The sequence below is a fragment of the Pelobates fuscus genome, chromosome 8 (assembly GCF_036172605.1).
Source record: "Pelobates fuscus isolate aPelFus1 chromosome 8, aPelFus1.pri, whole genome shotgun sequence".
Classification (NCBI taxonomy): domain Eukaryota; kingdom Metazoa; phylum Chordata; class Amphibia; order Anura; family Pelobatidae; genus Pelobates; species Pelobates fuscus.
The window spans coordinates 172,338,944-172,363,243 of record NC_086324.1 but is presented as its reverse complement, the minus strand read 5'-3'; the positions used below and the strand labels follow the sequence as shown (position 1 = coordinate 172,363,243).

The 24,300-nt window shown below is 41.6% G+C and overlaps 2 protein-coding genes across 4 annotated transcripts; one reads left to right on the top strand and one right to left on the bottom strand.

The window, feature by feature from the left end:
* Positions 1 to 1,028: 1,028 nt before the first annotated feature.
* Positions 1,029 to 9,740, bottom strand: PAGR1 (PAXIP1 associated glutamate rich protein 1). Of its 2 annotated transcripts, none has more exons than XM_063429070.1 (4): positions 9,473 to 9,740; positions 6,604 to 7,028; positions 3,425 to 3,507; positions 1,029 to 1,953 (listed from the first exon to the last, which is right to left on the bottom strand). In XM_063429070.1, exons 2-4 carry the CDS (start codon positions 7,026 to 7,028, stop codon positions 1,769 to 1,771), a joined length of 693 nt encoding a protein of 230 aa, XP_063285140.1. In that variant the 5' UTR covers positions 9,473 to 9,740; the 3' UTR covers positions 1,029 to 1,768. The 2 variants fall into 2 exon arrangements, with proteins under 2 accessions (XP_063285140.1, XP_063285141.1); XM_063429071.1 differs by having other exon boundaries at positions 9,477 to 9,740.
* A 380-nt stretch (positions 9,741 to 10,120) lies between these two features.
* On the top strand, positions 10,121 to 23,954 carry KIF22 (kinesin family member 22). 2 transcript variants are annotated; one of them, XM_063430840.1, is made up of 15 exons: positions 10,121 to 10,250; positions 15,098 to 15,213; positions 15,774 to 15,979; positions 16,411 to 16,538; positions 16,983 to 17,143; positions 17,233 to 17,442; positions 17,981 to 18,211; positions 19,034 to 19,187; positions 19,925 to 20,045; positions 20,132 to 20,300; positions 20,443 to 20,632; positions 20,982 to 21,040; positions 21,140 to 21,340; positions 22,846 to 22,905; positions 23,284 to 23,954. In XM_063430840.1, the coding sequence occupies exons 3-15, from the start codon at positions 15,780 to 15,782 to the stop codon at positions 23,311 to 23,313; spliced, it is 1,914 nt and encodes a 637-aa protein (XP_063286910.1). In that variant the 5' UTR covers positions 10,121 to 10,250; positions 15,098 to 15,213; positions 15,774 to 15,779; the 3' UTR covers positions 23,314 to 23,954. The 2 variants fall into 2 exon arrangements, with proteins under 2 accessions (XP_063286910.1, XP_063286911.1); XM_063430841.1 differs by lacking the exon at positions 10,121 to 10,250 and adding an exon at positions 10,271 to 10,293.
* Positions 23,955 to 24,300: the final 346 nt, after the last annotated feature.

The following is a 24,300-nucleotide window of genomic DNA, read 5'->3' as shown; positions in this document are numbered from 1 at the left end:
GTTTCTTGTACTGAAATCACTCCATGTGCTTGGAAGACAGCCTTGTCAGCAGACTGACAGAACCGTTAGCAGAATAGAGGTCTAATAATCGTTTCACCGGTCAGGAAGTGTGATTGCCATATTGTGAAAACTTCTATATTTAAACCTGTAATTTCTTCCTTTATCGAAGCAGGGAATTTTTTTAATCCTCTACATTGAGATGTTTATTCTAGTATAGGAGCCCTCAAAGGCACACTCAGGGAAATATTCTTAGGGGCTATACCTCTCCCTCATTGCCTCTTCCTAACATTATTTCTGCTAATTGTATGTCTGGTTCTGATATAAACAGATATTAAAAAGAGACACTGCAGGCACTTAGACCCCTTCATCTCCTGTTCTCTGGGTACACCTGCCTCATTGCAGATGTTAATACAATGTTTATATTGCAGGATTAAGACTGCCCCAAGTGGTTGTCAATCAGATTGTCACTAGAGGCGCTTCCTGCAGTTTCACAGAGTCTAACCCTAAAAAACTATGCTGGACATCTCATCCCCCCCCTCCCCAATAGACTGACATCTGAGGAGCCTGATCATCTAGGTCTGATCCATAGATTACTCCACCTGGGTCAGCTCACACCACTGTATACTTGCAGTATTAACATACGCTTGTGTTTTATTTTACATCAAGTTCCTTTTCATAGGAAATATACGATAGATTGGTATTGAATAGGAAGACAATATCACATGGCAATGGAAGCCGGATTCTTTGCTTTAAAACATACAGTTATTTCTCATACCTGAATAATGAGAGATCCGCAATAACTAATTTCCCAATGCCCCTCTTGGCTAACCCTTGCTCTGTGAGGGCAGCCATATTTCACCAGATGTTTCTTTGGTTACAAGAACCACATGTTTGATCAAATTTCAGCCTACATAGGAACAAAGGTAAGCCAGGAGATTGGGAGAGGAAAATAACATTTATAGACATGCATCACAAAATATCCAATCACTTGAGAGCTACGCTTTGACTACAACAAGTTCTTAAAGGAGTTAATTTTTTCACAACTTTATTTTATAACAAAAATCACATTTAATCCATTTATGCACAAGACCTGAAGCATGGCAAAAAGAGGCAGCCGAAGAAATGGCAGCATTTGATTACATTTCCGTGGCAGGCGAGGATTCTCTAGATATATATTTTAGAATGAAATGTTGGTTCTGACACGAGTCCAGAAATACTGCACAGACCTCCTGTAAGCTGCCACGCTGGGATGTAAATACACAAGATGAAATAAATCTCTGCCGCAATCAACCAATCCATTCATTTGTCTCTTGACAGACAACGCACAGTAATTTCACATTTCCGAAGACCTCACTGTCATGATGTTTGGATGGACCGTAGACGCTTTGATCATCAGATTACTGGCATCAGCCAATGACACACATCTGCAGGAAGTTATTCATCAGAAGTAAATGAGTGACAAGGCACACAGCCAATCAATACGTAGCTTTTATGCACTCGCCCCTTACTGTAGCGCCATTTCCGCACTATAGAGCGCCAGACTGCGCGGCCCTTTCACATGCAGGCTGGATGGAATAGAAGCCGGTTTCCTGGCACAGTGTTCAACAATATATTTCGTAACATGGAAGAACCAAGACAGAAGGAACGAAATCAAGTAAACACCTTATTTGTGGAACCAATCACTTGCATGTCCATGTTTACTTTACCATTTTGGATACCGGCTCTCCAAACAGGAAAGTCCAGCACCACAAGAGTTCTTCATGCAGACTCAGTATTTCCGCTGACGGGGAAAGATGGCAGTGGAGCGTTTTGGGGTGGGCACAGAGTCAGGGTCCATGTCAAAGAGGTCACGGCCAGTTTTCAGGATCTGTTCCTCAAGCTTCTTGTGCCGCTTCATGTCAGAAAGGACCTTGTCTAACCGGGCCTCTCTCTTCTGGCTGCGACCGGAGGTCCCTGACAAAACGAGCACAGCATGTTACACACCATCATCTCTTAACCTTTGGACCAATAATATGCAATTCAATCCTAACAACCTGGACCTTAAAGGCTGTAGGCCAGCATAAAATAGAGTGACTACTGAGGATTGCTCACTAAACAAGGAATTTTGGAGAACGGACAGTCACTTTTCAACTGTGGTATTTTCCCCATTTATGGTAGCTTGGAAATGAAATTTGGACTTTTAAAAACATCCACAAAAAAATAAAAAGGAAGAGGGGTAAACTATAGTAAACGTCACAAAAAAAATAAAATAAAAAAATACAACGCAAGCCTGAGGATACAGTTTGGATTTACAGACCGTGCCCCTGGAGTTAGACTGCTTAATTTTATGCTATTTAAGAGTTAAATCCCTTTTGTTTCTGTTTATGAAGCCCTAGCCACACCTCCCCTGACTGTGACTGACACAGCCTGCATTAAAAAAATGGTTTCATTCAATCAGATGTGACTGTACTGTCTTCTTTAGAATATTTGTCTCCTGCTTAATTAAACTTTAAATCACACACAGGAGGCTCCTGCATGAACTAGTAGGCTATTGACATAGCAGAAAATGTGAAATTCAAAATTAAACAGACTGTGCCATAAAGGAAGTTTAAACATTAGATGACATTTTACAGGAAATGTGTATGGAGACTGTGGGAGGTGTGGCTAGGGCTGCATTAACAAACTGATTTAACTCTTAAATGGCAGAAAACGGAGCAATGAGACTGCAGGGACACAATCTATACATTAAAACATCAAGCTAGAGTTGTTTTCCTGCCTAAAGTGTCCCTTTAAAATCTGCAAACTTTACTAAAGCTTTCACCTCTAAAGGAAAGGTTACATTTTAAAGTAAAAATGAAATTGCAAACTGACCCTAGAGAAAGAGTCAATGTCTTTCACAATAATAGCATGAAAATGTAGCATTTTTATTTGATTAAACTACCAGATAACTTAAAGAGACACTCCATCACATCTCCATCTAAATAAACTTGCCTTGGAAGCCAAAGACCCTGGCGGTCATCTTACCATAAGGTGTTAAAAAGGTTTTCCATGGACACCATCTGCATGGCCTCCCCTCTGCTCAGATGTCGTACAGTACAGGAATTGATGCCTTGAGTGCCAGTGACAAGCTTAGTCTGCTGACAGTCACCCTTTCACCAGTCGCACTATGAGAGTAACTTGCTACGTGCAGCCAGCAATCCAATGATCGATTCCCGAAAAACATCACATCCAACAATCCCCTGCAACAAGGTCCGGAATATACAGAGTACTCCAACATGCAGGGGAGTTCTGGAAAACTCAATGGCTGCTAGTAACATGAAAACTAATCAAGGGACACTCCTTAACCCCTCAGGGACAGAGTCAATTATCCAAAACAAAACCTAGAAATAAAATATCTTACAGTAAGAAAGAAAGCAGAATATTTGAATATCACTCAAACACGTACCGGGTGTCCTTCGACGGTCAATTAGCGAATTCTTTGGAGTGGATGGTTCATCGTCAAAATCAAACGCAGTTGGAATTTGCGGTCTGAGCGGGAAAGGCAAAGTGTCACAGGGATTTATTCATTACAAACACATTACACACAAAACATAAATTGCAAAGTTTGTGCTACAACTGCAAATTTAGTGTAATACATTTTTCAGTTCACAACAAATTGGTATTTAGCAAATAAAATCCGTAGGTGTACTGGTTAACCTTTTAAAGGACCCAACATTCGAGCTTTCAGTTACCCTAATCTAGCCCTTAAGACACGATGCCAGCAATGTATGTCCTGGTTCTTACAGGGTTAAAAGGCTGACTGCTTAATCAGAGGTCACTAGTAGGAGTCTGGGCCTCTGCCAAGCTCACTCATGCATTCCATTGGTTTCCCAGCAATCACCACACAAGTGGGTCTTGGGTTAAATATACATTTGGTCATAGGATTTAAAGGGGAGATCAAAGCAGGACCCCCCCATGATTTCCTCACCACCTGCTCTTTGTATCCCTCATCACCTTCGCCAGTCCTTGGCACTGGCTTTTTATAGACTTTAGACTTACATCTAAAATCTTGCTCTGATAGGAAGCTCTCTGTAATTGAGCCCAACCCAGATACGGTCACCAACAACAAATCCCGGCCCTTCTGCTTTATCAATACCAGCTGTAGACAGCCCTCTCCAATAAAACTTCTCATGGGAATGCATGTTATTATTGGGGTTCACGTCCAACCCCACTGGACTATCCTTTAATCTCCAGTCCTTTAAGAAAACGGAAACAAACTCCTCTTTAGGGACACAAAAAAACAATAAAAAAAAACAATCATCAGCTTGTACGGCTACACTTGTACCATAGCTCCCCCTGCTGGACTCCCACTTCATAGAGGACATAGTGAGATTTCTCCTATAGGTTTCTATGGGTAAACTGCACAGAAGCCGTTAACAAATAGTATTATTTGTATTAAAGATCTGAGCAGACTAGTGGGCACCGATACCATATTGTGAAACCTGCTGATGTTAACAAATAAATGGCAAATTCAATTCAAAACGTATAAAAATGAAAGTTGTACTTATTACCGAACAGCAGCCTAAAGGCACTCTGTACCAACTAATATTTCACATAATGCTTCCCCTGATTAATTCTATGTTGGAATGATGCCTTGGGGGTGGGGTATACAGGTGATACTCGGAAAATTAGAATATCGCGCAAAAGTTCATGTATTTCAGTAATGCAACGTAAAAGGGGAAACTAATATATGAGAGACGCATTACATGCAAAGCAAGATAGTTCAAGACGTGATTTGTCATAAGAGCGATGATTATGGCTTACGGCTGTGGGTGATTTCAATAAATCAATAAATAAATCTTCTAATATTTTAATCATCAGCATCTTTGTTAACATTTACTGTTTCCCCCTGAAAATAAGACATCCCCGGAAAATAAGCCCTAGTTGAGAATGTCGCTAATCTATGTTCGGAGAAGTTAAGGAGTCCTAGAGCGTTTTTTGAAGCGAATATTAAATTTTTATTACTTTCATTTTTATATTTATTTAGAAAATATTTTACCAGGCAGGATACATTGAGATTTCTCTTGTTTTCAAGTATGTCCTGAGTCCACAAAGTATTGCACTGTTAATCATTTCCAACATTAGTGAATTTAACATGAGTCTTAAAACCGAAGTTTCTGAATGTGACGCAGCTATAACCCATCAATCACACCAATAAATCTGTGCATACAAGCACTTGTAGCTTGTGTGCGGCCCGTTAGTTCTTACCCAGATTTCTAGGTTATAATTGGCACTAGGCAAGCTCATTACTCCTGCTCTGACTACATGACACATGGCAGTTATTTCCTGGTTTGGCCGACCTCACTACAGGGAATCCCTCGCTCCATCCCCTTGGCTGAAATCAAACCTGAGAGGCTATTGTGCGTTTACCACGCTGCTCCAATCAACATCTCTTCAAAGATGCATTGAATCAATGCAGAGTGTGGAGACGCTGAACGTCAGTAAAGCACTGACATAGGATGCATTTCTAGTTGCCAGAGTGACTGCCACTAGAGGTGTTACTAAGCAGTACTGTAAACAATGCCTTTCCTCTGAAGAGGCAGTGTTTACATTAAAAAGCCTGCAGGGACAGACATTAGACACCAAACAACTACATTAAGCTGTAGTTCTAAAGACTATTGTGTCCCTTTAAATTCACTTTGGTGAATAACCCAGATAGAAATGTGTTAAGTTTAAAATATTGGGTAAATAGAGTTTTATATTAAACAAATCCTATAGTAACCAAAACAAATTCAGCTTAACGAAGCAGCTTGTGTTTATACATTATGCCACAGCAGTCACACTGCTCAATTCTCTGCAATTTAGCTGTATTTCTGTCCACGCAGCCCTAGCCACAACTCCACTAGCTGTGACTGACACAGCATGCATGAAAAAAAATGGTTTCATTTTCAATCAGACAATCCAAACGTGAACCCCTGTGCCTAGAGGGATATCAGCTCCCCCCGCTGACGAGGCCCAAAGTAGGCCGAAACAATCGTCTGGGCTTGCTGTATCTCTCGTGCATAGGGAACTTGCTGACATTTCGGATCTGGACTGCCTGTACGGGTGGGAACAGTCTGATATGCTTCACACGTTCTCTCTGTTCTGGCACAAGTCAGCAAAAACTATTTTGAGACCTGAGCGGGGATGTTCCGAAGGGCAAGCTATTAAGTCTCATCCTTTCTTTTTTGCATTTTCAATAAGATGCTAACTTGCTTTAGAAGTTATTAATTAAGAAAAGAAAAAACCCTCTATAAAATGAACTTTAAACACACACAGGAGGCTCCTGCAGGGTCTAGAGTTCCAATAACAGAGCAGGAGAGGAGAAAAGCTAAATTAAACACAATGTGCAATAAAGGAAGTTCAAACATTAGAGCTCTCTTTACAGGAAGTGTTTAGGAAGGCTGTCTAAATCACATGCAGAGAGATGTGGATAGGGCTGTACAAACAAAGAGATTTAACTCCTAAATAGAGAATCGAGCAGTAAGACTGCAGAGGCATGATCTACAAACCAAAACTGCTTCACTAGGATAAAAGTTGTTTGGGTGTCTAAAGTGTCCCTTTAATAGACATTTGTTTGGGCTAGATGGTAGCATTCACACTCACATGTCCTCCTCCTCTCCATCTTCCTCTTGCTCCTGATCGGACTCATCCTCTGACGGATCTGGTTCAGGAGTTGGAGGGCGACGAAGCAGTGTCTCCACTTCTAGAGGCAGCGTGCCCTCACTAGATATGAGCTCATACAGCCTCTTAATCTCCTCCGGGGGTGGATGCCACCCTTCAGTGTCCTCTAGTTCCTCATCACTGCAAGATATACACCAATTATCTCCCTCCTCCTCCTCATCCTCCTCCTCCTCTTCATTGCCTTCCTCCTGCTGCTGTTGCTCTTCCTCCTCCGCCTCATTCTCCTCTCCTTCTTTCTGACTCTCCTCTTTGTCGTCGTCCTCAGTCTCCACGTCTCCCTCCTTTACCGCCAGAGACTCCATGCCAGCAGTAACTTTTTCTTCTCCATCCTCCGATGCCTCCTGCATCTGAATAAAATAAAGATTTCAGTATTATTACCAAAGGCCAGTGTTGGGGAGGTAGTATTATAACTGTACGGCAGTATTAGCTGGTAGTATGATTACTGTAGTGCAGTATTAGTAGGATTACTATAGGGTAGTAATAGCTGGTAGTATTATGATCATTACTGTAGGGCAGTATTAGTAGGATTACTATAGGGTAGTAATATCTGGTAGTATTATGATCATTACTGTAGGGTAGTAGTAGGATTACTATGGGGTAGTAATAGCTGGTAGTATTGTGATCATTACTGTAGGGCAGAATTAGTAGGATTACTATAGGGTAGTAATAGCTGGTAGTATTATGATCATTACTGTAGTGTAGTATTAGTAGGATTACTATGGGGTAGTAATAGCTGGTAGTATTGTGATCATTACTGTAGGGCAGTATTAGTAGGATTACTATAGGGTAGTAATAGCTGGTAGTATTATGATCATTACTATAGGGTAGTAATACCTGGCAGCGTTATGATCATTAATATAGGGTAGTAATAGCTGGCAGTATTATGATCATTACTATAGGGTAGTAATAGCTGGCAGTATTATGATCATTACTGTAGGGTAGTAATAGCTGGCAGTATTATGATCATTACTGTAGGGTAGTAATAGCTGGCAGTATTATGATCATTACTGTAGGGTAGTAATAGCCGGCAGTATTATGATCATTACTGTAGGGTAGTAATAGCCGGTAGTATTATGATCATTACTATAGGGTAGTAATAGCTGGCAGTATTATGATTATTACTGTAGGGTAGTAATAGCTGGCAGTATTATGATCATTACTGTAGGGTAGTAATAGCTGGTAGTATTATGATCATTACTGTAGGGTAGTAATAGCTGGTAGTATTATGATCATTACTGTAGGGTAGTAATAGCTGACAGTATTATGATCATTACTGTAGGGTAGTAATAGCTGGCAGTATTATGATCATTACTGTAGGGTAGTAATAGCTGGTAGTATTATGATCATTACTGTAGGGTAGTAATAGCTGGTAGTATTATGATCATTACTGTAGGGTAGTAATAGCTGGCAGTATTATGATCATTACTGTAGGGTAGTAATAGCTGGCAGTATTATGATCATTACTGTAGGGTAGTAATAGCTGGCAGTATTATGATCATTACTGTAGGGTAGTAATAGCTGGCAGTATTATGATCATTACTGTAGGGTAGTAATAGCTGGCAGTATTATGATCATTACTGTAGGGTAGTAATAGCAGGCAGTATTATGATCATTACTGTAGGGTAGTAATAGCTGGCAGTATTATGATCATTACTGTAGGGTAGTAATAGCTGGTAGTATTATGATCATTACTGTAGGGTAGTAATAGCTGGCAGTATTATGATCATTACTGTAGGGTAGTAATAGCTGGTAGTATTATGATCATTACTGTAGGGTAGTAATAGCTGGCAGTATTATGATCATTACTGTAGGGTAGTAATAGCTGGTAGTATTATGATCATTACTGTAGGGTAGTAATAGCTGGCAGTATTATGATCATTACTGTAGGGTAGTAATAGCTGGTAGTATTATGATCATTACTGTAGGGTAGTAATAGCTGGTAGTATTATGATCATTACTGTAGGGTAGTAATAGCTGGCAGTATTATGATCATTACTGTAGGGTAGTAATAGCTGGTAGTATTATGATCATTACTGTAGGGTAGTAATAGCTGGCAGTATTATGATCATTACTGTAGGGTAGTAATAGCTGGCAGTATTATGATCATTACTGTAGGGTAGTAATAGCTGGCAGTATTATGATCATTACTGTAGGGTAGTAATAGCTGGCAGTATTATGATCATTACTGTAGGGTAGTAATAGCTGGTAGTATTATGATCATTACTGTAGGGTAGTAATAGCTGGCAGTATTATGATCATTACTGTAGGGTAGTAATAGCTGGTAGTATTATGATCATTACTGTAGGGTAGTAATAGCTGGCAGTATTATGATCATTACTGTAGGGTAGTAATAGCTGGTAGTATTATGATCATTACTGTAGGGTAGTAATAGCTGGTAGTATTATGATCATTACTGTAGGGTAGTAATAGCTGGTAGTATTATGATCATTACTGTAGGGTAGTAATAGCTGGTAGTATTATGATCATTACTGTAGGGTAGTAATAGCTGGTAGTATTATGATCATTACTGTAGGGTAGTAATAGCTGGTAGTATTATGATCATTACTGTAGGGTAGTAATAGCTGGTAGTATTATGATCATTACTGTAGGGTAGTAATAGCTGGTAGTATTATGATCATTACTGTAGGGTAGTAATAGCTGGCAGTATTATGATCATTACTGTAGGGTAGTAATAGCTGGTAGTATTATGATCATTACTGTAGGGTAGTAATAGCTGGTAGTATTATGATCATTACTGTAGGGTAGTAATAGCTGGTAGTGTTACAGTAACTCACCCTGGCTCAGTCAGTCAGTCAGTCAGTGAGGGCCGGTGTTGTGGTTATGGTTGTTCAGTTTGGGGACTGTCTCTCTGCCCACACTGTCAGCTCAGCCGCCATTCTCCCCCATGACGTCACATCCGCCCCCACAATGCACCAGGCTGTGAGCGCTATATCGCTGTGACACCCCACCCCGGTTTATCGCGGATAGCGCTAACACCGACTGTCTTCCCTCCCCTCACCGCCCGCCACCCGGCTGCACACAGCGGGAGAGCCGACATTTATTCAGCCATTCCCCACTTTCGGTCTGGGAGCAAACATGGCGGCGGAGGGGCAGGAGGTGCCGGCGGCCATCTTTGTTGTGGGCAGAGCCGTTACTCCGGGAGGAGAGATAATCCGGGTTATTCACTAAGCTGCGAACTCGGAGATAATAAATGGCTGAACCGGACGCATTGCTGGCTGAGTGTTTCCCATTCCGATTTTTTTTTCGGTAATTTCCTGTTAGTGAATAGCGCGGATCGCGATCTCTGATAATCCCAGTGTGGGACTTTGCCAGAATCCAACATGGCCGCCCGGTGACGCACGTCACGTCACTCGCTGGAACGCTCAGTTTTTAAATGGACCAGTGACGCGCCCCTTGCGCCTCAAGCCTCGATCTGGCACCAGTTTGCGGGACACGTGACAGAGAGGAGCGCGTTCATTGGCCGCCAGTCCCAGCGCCGCCAAATATGAAAAAGGCTCCGAGTAACCGATGATCGTCTCCAGGCCCCGAGCGACACCGACCGCCAGCCGGTAATAACCGAATATACCCGGCCCCCGGGGGCCACACCGGCCGGTAATCACCTCCCATCACTGACTGCAGGGGGTTCAATCACCAATTATTCTGATAATACAGAGACACAGAGAGACAGACTGTCTATACCGGGGATATAATATCAATATATTAATTACAGACAGAGACACACAGACACTGTATAGACAGAGACACACAGACACTGAATAGACAGAGACACACAGACACTGTATAGACAGAGACACACAGACACTGTATAGACAGAGACACACAGACACTGTATAGACAGAGACACACAGACACTGTATAGACAGAGACACACAGACACTGTATAGACAGAGACACACAGACACTGTATAGACAGAGACACACAGACACTGTATAGACAGAGACACACAGACACTGTATAGACAGAGACACACAGACACTGTATAGACAGAGACACACAGACACTGTATAGACAGAGACACACAGACACTGTATAGACAGAGACACACAGACACTGTATAGACAGAGACACACAGACACTGTATAGACAGAGACACACAGACACTGTATAGACAGAGACACACAGACACTGTATAGACAGAGACACACAGACACTGTATAGACAGAGACACACAGACACTGTATAGACAGAGACACACAGACACTGTATAGACAGAGACACAGACACTGTATAGACAGAGACACACACACTGTATAGACAGAGACACACACACTGTATAGACAGAGACACACACACACTGTATAGACAGAGACACACACACACTGTATAGACAGAGACACACACACACTGTATAGACAGAGACACACACACACTGTATAGACAGAGACACACACACACTGTATAGACAGAGACACACACACACTGTATAGACAGAGACACACACACTGTATAGACGGAGACACACACACTGTATAGACGGAGACCCACACACTGTATAGACGGAGACCCACACACTGTATAGACGGAGACCCACACACTGTATAGACGGAGACCCACACACTGTATAGACGGAGACCCACACACTGTATAGACGGAGACCCACACACTGTATAGACGGAGACCCACACACTGTATAGACGGAGACCCACACACTGTATAGACGGAGACCCACACACTGTATAGACGGAGACCCACACACTGTATAGACGGAGACCCACACACTGTATAGACGGAGACCCACACACTGTATAGACGGAGACCCACACACTGTATAGACGGAGACCCACACACTGTATAGACGGAGACCCACACACTGTATAGACGGAGACCCACACACTGTATAGACGGAGACCCACACACTGTATAGACGGAGACCCACACACTGTATAGACGGAGACCCACACACTGTATAGACGGAGACCCACACACTGTATAGACGGAGACCCACACACTGTATAGACGGAGACCCACACACTGTATAGACGGAGACCCACACACTGTATAGACGGAGACCCGCACACTGTATAGACGGAGACCCGCACACTGTATAGACGGAGACCCGCACACTGTATAGACGGAGACGCGCACACTGTATAGACGGAGACACGCGCGCACACTGTATAGACGGAGACACGCGCGCACACTGTATAGACGGAGACACGCGCGCACACTGTATAGACGGAGACACGCGCGCACACTGTATAGACGGAGACACGCGCGCACACTGTATAGACGGAGACACGCGCGCACACTGTATAGACGGAGACACGCGCGCACACTGTATAGACGGAGACACGCGCGCACACACTGTATAGACGGAGACACGCGCACACACACTGTATAGACGGAGACACACACACACACACACACTGTATAGACGGAGACACACACACACACACACACACTGTATAGACGGAGACACACACACACACACACACACTGTATAGACGGAGACACACACACACACACGCACACTGTATAGACGGAGACACACACACACACACACACACACACGCACACTGTATAGACGGAGACACACACACACGCACACTGTATAGACGGAGACACGCGCGCACACTGTATAGACGGAGACACGCGCGCACACTGTATAGACGGAGACACGCGCGCACACTGTATAGACGGAGACACGCGCGCACACTGTATAGACGGAGACACGCGCGCACACTGTATAGACGGAGACACACGCGCACACTGTATAGACTGAGACGCACTGTATAGACGGAGACAGAGACTCTTTTTATGTTCACCTGCAGAAACGAAGTCACAATGTCTGCCAGGACTCAAAATGACCACTAGGCCAGTGAAAATTTACCCGATGCGAGTAGAAATTGTGGGGATATTTATGGGATAATATTAAACAGTCGAGAATTTCCCACTATTTCAATTATCTTAGATCTTAGAGATCGCTATCATGTAAGTGAAATGTATTCCATACAAATAAAATCACAATTTGTTATAAAAATAGATATAATTTATTGTGACAAATAAAATAATAACAATATTAGGCAGCATGCATGATAATCAGTGAATATTTAGTATAACATAAGTATGCAATACAATGGCAATGTTAAAACACGTTCCAATGGCTAACAGCATCAACTGTCAAGACTTTAGATTTATGGGGTATTTCACAGACAGAAAGTAAAGCTTCACACAGTCCAGCGAAAAGCCATAAAACCTTGGCTAACAGTTAACTCAACTGAGTAACCCTTTCAATGCTGGCTAGATCCTCCTAGGCATATAATAGCATATTCTCATGTAATTTTCAATAAAAATAACATTTAAACCAGCTCATTAATCATTTCCTGGAACCATCCAATAAGAATAATCTACCAGATTCTATAAGCCGAATTTCAATTTGCCCAAAAAGAGATCCTATCTTATTTTAGAGCAAATCAATACACCTGGATAAAAACAGCGGTATTCTAACACGTGATAATATATCATTAATATATAATTATTCTAAATTCCACCTGCAGAATGGAATGTTTATAACTATATATTCTTTAGTTAACTAAGATTTCTAAATATTGAAATCTGACCGTGATTTATCCAGTCATATATCATGCTATTAGATTTTTAATTAATTTAGATTAATTAAATAAAACCAGAATAATTACCAGTTAAGTAGATGTTCTCATCAGATGAGTAGGTAGTCCCAAGAACTTGAATGCGAGTATGATTGGTTGTATGGAGGTATGTAAGTAATAGTAAAAAGTAAGTGTTGCTTAGAGTAAAATTCTAAGTGTCCAGGAGTGTTTCTTGAGTGTTAGTCCCAGAGTGAATATCTGTCATGGATCTCTCTGCATGTCCGGATCTGAAAGCCCAAACTTTCTCCGACTCAAACTGCTCTCTTCCCTTTGCCCTAACTTTTAAAGGGCCAGACTCTCTGTACGTCATTAGTTGATAAGGCCAATAGGAAACTGAAGGTGTGGTCAAACTGCAGATTGCAATTTAGGTATTTGGTCCATAGAGGGCAGTCTCGCCTCACTAAACCTTCCTATCCAGGAAAGAGTTAACTTTTCCTGATGACGATTTTGATGTCATTAGGCTTATCTATATGACTACCATAACTTAAATTTACTTGTCAGTTCAAAGCGTTTGCCTCAGTCTTTGTGGCAACGATTTTGATTGTAATTTCTAAAACTGACAGTTCTAAACTAAATTTCTCCCCTACTTTACAATGGGACCTTGTAAAATTAATTGCTTAATCTTCTCTGTCACTAATGTCTGTGTTTAGAATTATTTCTATTCCATTAACATTTAGATAGAGCATTCCATCCCCCTGCTTCATTGCTTATCACTTGGCTTGTTTATATAATGCATTCCTTAGCTCAGGCTCAGTGGCTAGTGTTACAGAGGGGAAAGAAATTATGTATCTTTGTTAGCCTGAAATCCAAAATGGAGTCTGCTCTGTTCTGAGTGACTCTGGCAATATAGACTTTTAATTTCTATCATAGCACAAAATGTCTGCCGATATAAATATCCTGCCAAAATTCACACCTGTTTTGTATGTCATGGTTTCTCCAGACTTGCTTGGCGAGTATCTATTAGGAATGGCTAGCAAGACGTATAATTTGCAGCCCTGTTGTCGATAATTAGTACTGCAATGTTTTTAAGAAGAAACTTGCCTAAAGCATGTAGATAATTTGACCGGTCCACTTATCCGGGGATACGCTGACAAATTGGGTAATGTAGGTATATTAACCTTAACCAGTCCCTTGGCTTAGTCCTCCGATTCCGGCGGCGTCGGGTGTCGTGTCTCTGCCGTTTTGTCACGTATGCATGAGTGTACGAAACGTCTGTTAATGGTATATCTGACAACGCTGCATACATAGGCCTCTCCTGTATTACACAGTCTCATAAGCTTTCAGTAGCAATGTCTGATGCAGACAGGCAACATATGGCATTAAACGAGCACTGTCGTGTCAGGAATAGAAACCTGTATTCAGAGCACATTTTAAAGGTGATATTACGAACCCTTTCTCTCTCACCGCGACTGGCCCTACCTCCATGGCTCGGATTATCAGTCTTGGTGATCTCGACCAATCTAATGATTTCGCATTGAGGAGCTATTGCACAAAATGACAATCGGCATCTCTTCGTAGAGATGTATTCAATAAATGCATCTCTATGGGGAAGTTTAGAGGCTCCATGCAGAGCGTGGAGACACTGAACGCCAATGCTCCACACTGCGCAGCACTCCTATAGGAAGTACCTCTAGTGGCCGTCTGAGTGACCAGGTTTTTTTTTTTGTTTGTTTTTGGACTGTTGGAATTTTAAATATATACCATTAATTGATATATTTTTCATCATAACATCCTTCCTTGTGTGTATATTTAATTATGATTAATTTTTTTTTTTTTTTTTTGGCAGACTGTTTCTTTTTGGTGAGGGCCCCACGTGTGTGTGTGTGCAATCGGGAAAGAAACATCAACAGGGTAGCTTCATAGACCGGCCTAGATCACGGTGTGTGATCCCTGCACTCTCAGGTGAGCCTTTAGCATCCTCCATCAATTTGTTTAATTTGTCTCAATGGATGAAATATTCTGTCACCATGGAAACCTAATGGAGGATGTTGGATGGATGAGCTAACTGGTAGTTATCTTCATGATGACTAAACGTGATTGTTCTAATTAGAACTGCCTTCACATGAAGTATGTCGAAGTGACAGGAGGTGCCATTAAACAGGAAGTGCCACTTTGGGAGCAACTGCAGTTACTAACAACTAGCAGTTTTTTCGTTTGATTTTTACTTTAACACTCTGTTGGATTTGGTTCATATGAAATGGAAACACTGTCCTGGCACAGGATGACATTTAAATGCAAATTCCAAATGTCCCTTGATCCACTCAATCTTGCCACTTACCACATGCAGGATATCATGGGAAGATGGTGCCCCTTCCAAAGAGCCTCTGGAACATAACAATGTCAAGAAGTGAGATTCGGTTTAAAGAGAACTGTTGCTATTTAGTTATTCAGTATTTCTGATGGCATTTTTGTCTTATCAGATATATTTTGCTGTTTTGACCACTCTCCTGTCTTTCATTTAGCTGAACATGGCACAACGGGTGAGTCTAATGGATTATCATGGAGGAAACAAGAAGGCATCTACTGCCCGCGTGCGTGTTGCCGTGCGACTGAGGCCGTACATGGACAAGGAGGAGGTTAATGGCAAGCGGTTATGTGTGCGAGGCTTGGACTCACAATCTCTTGAAATTGTAAACTGGAGAAATCAACTGGAGACCATGCATTACCAGTAAGTACTGCCATGGGGAGCTGGCATGGCCGGGGATTAGCTGGTTAGGTGTTAAAGCAGTGACAATGGATCTGCATAGGCTGGCATTTTCTGGGATTGGCACATGCCATTCATACCAAGTGGTTTCCTCTATATGATTTTCGTGCATTACAGGAGTGATTTTATGATTGGGCCTAGTGAAGGTATAAAACCAGGTTACTGTTTTTAAAGGGAAAGTACAAGTACCATAACTACTGTAACTAAACCTCTTAGAATCAGTTTGATCAAATCCAAGGCTCTCCTGACACTCGAGTCCTGGTCTCTCTGCAGCTAATGACAGCTGATATTTGTAATGTGGACAATTGTTGTTTCTGCACTCTGCTGTTCGATTGGCTGAGCTGGATTATGGTTTTGGCAATGTACATGTTGACCCGGCTTATTCTCTTACACAGGTTTGATGCATTTTATGGAAACGACTCTACGCAGAGGGAGGTTTATACAGGCTCCGTCTATCCAATCCTTTCCAAGTTGCTCATTGGACAGAATGCGAGCGTCTTTGCATATGGACCAACAGGAGCCGGTACGTTTTTTAAGGGGAGGGCAATAAAGCGACTTGCGTAGACTGTGGGCCTAAGAGGATTTCATTGTTATGGGTTTCTTGAATGAACAGGTTGCTTTAAATAAGCTTTATTTTCTATACCTCCATAATGGATGTAGTTGCAATACAGGTTGAAAGAAAAGTCTTGACGGCAGTTTATCCTAAATATGGTTTTAAGTTTTTGTTTATCTTGAAACATACTAAATCTGATAAAGCAACCTTTCTAAGCCAAAGAAATCCTCATGTTTTCAAGTAATGTAACAAATTGTGTAGGATCCTGCACAATAATGAGCAATTCTCAGAATACCTCCTTGGACATGCATGGTTTTTAGACTTTGGATTTTGATGGACTTTAGGGCCGATTGTGTTGGTGAATTTGTAAATGGCTAAATCACTGAAATTCCTATAAAATTCCTTTTTCTCCAGGAAAGACTCACACAATGCAGGGAAGTCCTGGTCAGCCGGGAATCATACCACGGGCAGTTAGAGATCTTCTTCAGATGGCTCGGGCAGCAAGCAGCACTGCTGACGATGAAACCTGGACTTACTCCATAACCATGTCTTATGTGGAGATTTACCAAGAGAAGGCAAGTCTTGCTGTTTGGAAATCTGCATTTATTATCTTTGCCTCCATAAGATCTCCCAGTAACGCTACAATTGTGCTGTGATTATTCAGGTCATGGATTTGTTGGAGCCTAAAAACAAGGACCTCCCTATCAGAGAAGACAAGGACCATAAAATTCTGATTCCTGGAGTCACTCAGAAGACGATTAACACATTTGCAGACTTTGACGAGCACTTCATGCTGGCCAGCCAAAACCGCACTGTCGCATCTACTAAACTGAACGACCGATCCAGCCGCAGCCACGCAGTGCTCCTGATCAAGGTGAGCTGGTCTTCCACCATATACAGGAAACATATGTAAGGTTTTTGTATATGTTGAGATCCACACATTATCCAGTCAGGCTCATACAGTGCTGGGTTATAGCTATAGGACAAGCTCCGAGAGCACTGGGTTTATACCTAATGTCTGGGATCTGACCAACCACTATCAGGACAGGCTCAGACAGCGCTGGGTTTATACCTAATGTCTGGGATCTGACCAACCACTATCAGGACAGGCTCAGACAGCGCTGGGTTTATACCTAATGTCTGGGATCTGACCAACCACTATCAGGACAGGCTCAGACAGCGCTGGGTTTATAGCTAAAGTAGGGGATCTAACCGCACGCTATCAGGACACGCTCAAAGAGCACTGGGTTTATTCCTAATGTAGGAGATCTGACCACACGTTATCAGGACAGGTTCAGTAATATAGGCTCATGTAATATTACAGTCTCTCTCGGCTACCATTAATGTGTATAGTCTCCCATGATCCAGTAAAGAAATATCTTGATTTAAATCCTTTTTATTGGCTGCAATAGGTGCAAAAGAACCAGCAGGTGGTTCCATACAGGCAGCTAACCGGAAAGCTGTACTTGATTGACCTGGCTGGGTCGGAGGATAACAGACGCACTGGAAATCAAGGGATCCGTCTGAAGGAGAGCGGTGCCATCAACTCTTCGTTATTCACCCTTAGTAAGGTCGTTGATGCTTTGAATCAGGGACTCCCGCGTATTCCTTACAGAGACAGCAAGCTCACCAGACTACTGCAGGTAATTGTGGACTCTGGATTACCCATTGCTGGGTTATTAGTTGTAACCATTTATCTTTTGTTTCTCTAATGGTCTGAAGACATTAAAACCTTTGCTTTCTGTAATCTCCATTGTGAATCTGTGCATTTGCTGACACGACCGCTTCGCAAACTGTATGGCGGGTTCCCCTTCTAGAAAGCTATAGATAGGTGTCATTGTTCCCACAAAGTAGGTGCATCATTAGAGACTTGGGTGGCAGCCTCTTACTTTTGGGACTGAATCTTGCGAGTCAGTACTCTTGTAGTTGCTGGTATTGCCATAAAATGACCTGGAAGTTGAAAATCAACACTACATAGCTTTCCATCTACAATTTCTTTCAATCTTTCTTTTATTGAGGCACGTGAATAATACAATAAAAAAAAAAAGAAAAGGAGTTATGGCAATTGTGCACATGTACGGTATATCAGAATTTTTTGAAAAGAAAACCTTTTGATAAGAATTGTCAAATTTACAATGAAACTCCTCCATCTATTTTTTTGCTAGCCGTTTGCGATTGCATGATGTATGTAGACATTCTATTCATTATCCTTGCCAGCAGCTAATAGACTGCTTGACGGATGCATTGGGAGTTACTGATAGCCTCTGGATATCTCAGATTGCCGGTGTCCCCCGATACGTGCGGGATTTATGGAAATCTGGAACGTTTCAGTTAAGGTGCTCAGTCTTGTTACACCCTCTTTTGGGGGAAATTGGTCTTCCTGTTATTCCCCAAGGGTCCAGCACCCATGGTACTAGTTTCAGTGAGATACTTTACACATTGTTGTGGGTTTTGTATTTCCTTAGGATTCCCTGGGAGGTTCGGCTCACAGCGTCATGATAACCAACATTGCTCCAGAAGAGAAGTATTATTTTGATACTCTTACTGCTCTCAACTTTGCTGCTAAATCCAAACAGATCATCAACAAGCCTTTCAGTCAGGAGTCCACACAAGTAACAGGTAAGAAGGTCGGGCTGGGGGCTCTGGCTGGGTGGAGGATAAAACTCCTTTTTCTTTAGCTTTATTATTATTGAGTGCAAAACAATCCGTACATAAATACCCCCCTCCTAGATTACAGCTTTCACTAATATGTTCTACACTGAAACAATCCACTCTTTTCTTTTTTTTTTTTTGCATTTATTGTATTTTTTTTTTTCTGTTGCTACTCTGCAGATTTTAAACCAGAATTTCTATGTTAACTCTCATTTTAAAAATGTATGTTTTTAAGAAGATGCCAGGAGATTCTGGGCATCGCCTTACCATAAGGATTATAATAGTTTATGGACCGTTTAACTCCATAGTTGCAAAGATGGCAGTTGTGCGCTCCTCCCCTCTCCTTCCAACGAGGTTCTGAGGTCTCCGTGCGGGAGCCTCTGAGTGGGAGCAACTGATTTGTAGAGAACGTCAACAGATGGTCTTAGCCTATGATTAGCTCCCCATTCACAAAGCAGTATGAGAAATGTACTCTTTTGACCTTGTACAGCATTTGAATACTACATCCTGTGTCTGTCACCACAATGTGAAACGTATGCTCTTACTGAATATGGACTGAACCCTTGGATTATTGGGTACAGGTGTTTCTTGTTCCCCCGTCCTTTTCCACAACTGGAATCACCAGCTAATATTGCTCCTGTTTGATATCGGATAATCTATATGTTTATTGACTGGAGCTTTTGGTTTTGTTCTTTGTAACACAGTCCAACCCACAATGAAGAGGCCTCGGGATGATGTAGAAGCACCAACCGCTTCTCGCCAGCGAAAGAAATCCAAAACTGAGGCTAATGAGGAGTCTCCAAACTCTAGTGCCAATGCCACCCAGTAAGTCCTTCAGTAACAAGCTAGGTTACCCGGCTAACCTTCCTGCCCTGTTGGCCATTAAGATTCTGTCTCCTGTTACTCTATAGGTGTAAACTCAACCTGGCTTCATTGGACCCAGCTGTGGTGGAGAGACTCTTAAAGTTGGATAAGATCTTGACTGAAAAGAGCATAAAGGATGCTCAGCTGCTGAGCACGCCCAAGCGGGAACGGATGGCGTTATTAAAGAAATGGGAGGAGAGTCAGGTGGAGATTGAGGTGAGAGAATGCATTTATAACATAGATGGTATTGTTTTCCAGGTTCATTCTTTGTGCTCACTCTTTAGTGAATACTTGTCCAGGATCTCACCACTTTTATCATTTTTTTTTTTTTTTTTTTTTTTTTTGCGCTCGTTACCAGAGGCTCAAGGAGAGGCAGAAAGAGTTGGAACAGAAAGCCATGGTGGCTGAATCCCGACTGGAGAAATCGGACAACAGCCTGTCGGATTGCAGTGTGAACGAAAGCACATTCAGAGCACCTTTGAGAGGAAGGAACCGGATCACGTCGACTGCTAAAACAAAGAAGGTTGTCCGTGTCCTGTCCCTGCAGGGTGAGCATCCTGGAGATATCATGGCAGGGAGACAGCAATCTGGGCCTGACCTGGGTATGGGTCAACTCTATTGGTGCACAATCTACCTAGGACTGGGTAATTGCTGGCAGAGTCTGATAGGAGTTAATCAGACCTTCAGCAGAGAACCAAGTAGTTGGCACAGAAAAGTTAAAACACTTAACATATCCATCGGGGCAAAGAGAATGTTTTCATGTTGCTTTGGCCAGCTGTCTCTTTAGAGTACCCAAGGCATTGTTTGGGTGAGGTTAGATGCTTGCCTCCAATTCGTACTTTGTTTTATATTTCCTTGCTTATGACAATGACACTAACCAGTTATCTGTTTTTTCAGACCACAACAGACAGCAAAACGCCATCCTGGAAGAGGGTCTGCCAGTCATTGAGAAGAAGGTTTGTGGAAGAGTCTTCAATCTGATTTAAGGATTTTTATTTTATTTCTCCCCATACAGCAGGGTTAATAACTGTGTAACTCTGTGATTGTGCCCTTAGAAGTCCAAATGCACTGGGAGTGAGAACGAGCTCGGCTGGGAAGTTAATATTCGAACGGATTTGCTCCAGACCAGCCGAGAGAAAATACTAAATCTTCTCAACACTGGCTCCGTGAAAGAACTCAAGTCTCTGCAGAAGATTGGAGATAAAAAATCAAAACTCATAGTGGGTTGGAGGGAGGTCAATGGACCCTTTAAAAGTGTGAGTACCAGACAATCCACAAGCATAAAAAAAATCTTGCTGAAATATTGTGGTCAATGTCTAGCCTATAGTCAGGCGATCAGGGCTAATCTGCAAATATCCCATAACATTCTGGTCTTCTATATATCATGCATGGACCAATTTACATCTTATAAGAATTATATTTTATAATCTCACCCCCACCCTCTCAATATTCTTTGTATGTTTCCTCGGAACCAACCCTACAGCATTCAATGTCATCTACTGGCCAGTTTCCAAAGTCGCTGCGCCCAAAGAAGGTTCAAAATATTAAAGAAACAGTATAGGGTCAGGAACTCAAACGTATTCCTGACTCGATAGTGTTAAAACCACTGTCTGGCCCCGCTTGCCTCCCTAAAAAAAAGAATCTTACTAGTATTAAAGTCTGCAGCTGCTGCCTCTGATCCTGGTCTGCCTGCTTGGCTGACATCATCAGAAGTGATTCTAAAAAAAATATTTTATTTATATATATGTATATGTATATGTATATGAAAAAGCAATAAAGGGAGCACATTAGGTCTTGATTGTAGTGCAAAATTATTTACTGCATTCCCAATGAATACATAGCTGTGGTTTCAGCAAAAAAAAATCAACAAGTCGACCCTGCTGGGTAAAAGACCCAGCAGGGTCGAAACGTTGATTTTTTTTTTATTTTTTTATTTTTTTTTTGCTGAAACCACAGCTATGTATTCATTGGGAATGCAGTAAATAATTTTGCACTACAATCAAGACCTAGTGTGCTCCCTTTATTGCTTTTTCATATATATAACGCGGGATTGCACCTAGGCTTATTTATATTTGAGAGTTTTCTTACAAGGAGGAGTGCCTGGCTCCGGATTTTGTTTCTATCTATATATACACACACACTACTGAGAAGACAATAATACACACTAGTAGAAAATTAAGTGGTACGTGAAAACTAGGTGTGACCCAGGTTTACCTCACAAACACCCAATATACATATAGTAGCAGAAAAAAACGTGGAAGCACCCAGAATATATACAATGAATTGAATACAACCTGAGAGGATGAACCGGGGTTTTTAGAATTAATAATCTAGATCTGTAATGATAACTGTATTACGCGATGTAACGTCTATTAAGATAAAATGTATGTGTTCTATAGGAATTGCACTCACAAACACAGGTGAAAAAATGCTTCTCACCCCACCAGGGGTTAAAACGATAGGGAAGGCTGGTGGTTTGCAATCCTCCTTGATGCAAGCAGGCAGACAATCTGGACATGTACCCACACCATGTGGAACCCAATACAGTGTGGTGGTCTTCACAAAGCCAGCCGGAAGTGATATAAAACATACAAAATAAAAGTCCATAAATGGTCCAAATGTAGTCCAACGCGTTTCATCCAATGTAGGGACTTCTTCTGGTGACTAGTGTCCATCAAACTGACCAATGTTTTAATATGGCTGCATTAAAGGGTCGTGTGTAGATACAACAAAGGATTTCCGACTTTCTCTCTTTCTATAGGTGGAAGATCTATCTTCTTTAGACGGCATGTCTGTAAAGCTGGTCTCTTCGTTTATAAAGGTAATTTCACACATTGAATTTGGGATTAACCAATCGCCCTAAATGTAAATAATATACACTTTCACCCCAGCCAATATAAACTAGCTTCACCACCATGAAATTGAAGGTGTTTGGGGTTGTGTGTGTGGTTTTATTTTTTTTGTTTTCTTTGTTGTTTTTTTTGTTTTTTTTCTTACCAGCAGAAATAATGGCATAATCATCCAGTCGGGATCCTGTTTGTGACCTTTTTCAATTCACTACGATCTCTAGCATAAATCGGCATGCGTTGGTTCTTGCGTTTACATACCTGCTCTGGGATTGTGCCGTTTGCTTTGAGCATCGCCTATTGGATTTAAGAAGTATGATTGACTTTCACCTATTATGTTTTATTGTCCACAGGCAAACATCATGACCATGGTGGCAAGTTGAACACACCACGCCAGCACTTTTGCTGACCTTACGGACTCTTATTCAATCACTGCTCAGGGGAGGAGATCCTCAACCCGCCACTCTGGAAAAATAAATTAATCCTCATTGTGTGGCTAAGAGATGAAGTGTGAGCAGATGTGGACTATTTAAATATTTTTTTTTTTTTTTGTTACCACTATTTTTATGTTATATATTTTTTTTATTTTTTTTTTTTTAAACTTAATGTGTATATATATATTACATACTATACAGGATTCTGGCAGGCTCCATACCAGCACCAGCGAATTTCCTTTAGCCTAGATTGCAAACTGGAAAATAGACCGTGGAGCCTTTTTTTTATCTTTGTTTTAATATTGAGCAGTTTCTTGAAGAGTGAGAATGAGGCCCGTCAAAGCTTGAATTCTTATTCCCGCAATATTTTAAATGTGGCGCCCGTGTAGCAAGTTGTTTGTTTTTTATGTGCATGCTTTTAGCTGAAATCATACGCCTGCGCAAGCAAAGACCTGTTCGGTATCTGTCCAGAAGTTGGTTTGATCTCCTGGCGGCCAGGAAGGGGTTAATGGCACTAATTGAGAATTGCACTGGCACACAACAGGCTGGTCCGTATACATTCTCATATATGTCAATCTAATCGGAAGTAAAGAGTGCAAAAATCATTGTAGGTTGTAAGATCTTCTACAGAAAATAAAGTTGTTTTTAAAAAAAAAAAAAAAATGTTTCAGTATGCCTTCTCCATTTATATTACATTAGACAAGCAACTTTTAGGTTCTAAAGACAGATAAACGCTAAAACGGCCAAATCAAAATATATTAATCAGAGCAAAGGATGGATAATGGCTTTATCTTCAGGTTGTTCTATAAACCAGCTGCAAATGTACAGGTTGATATGTACTTACCCTCTCCTAACACTTAGTACCAGCCTAGATAAAGAATCTGTGCATGTAGCCGCTCTGCAGTAAACAATATCGGTCTAAATTTACATCATTTT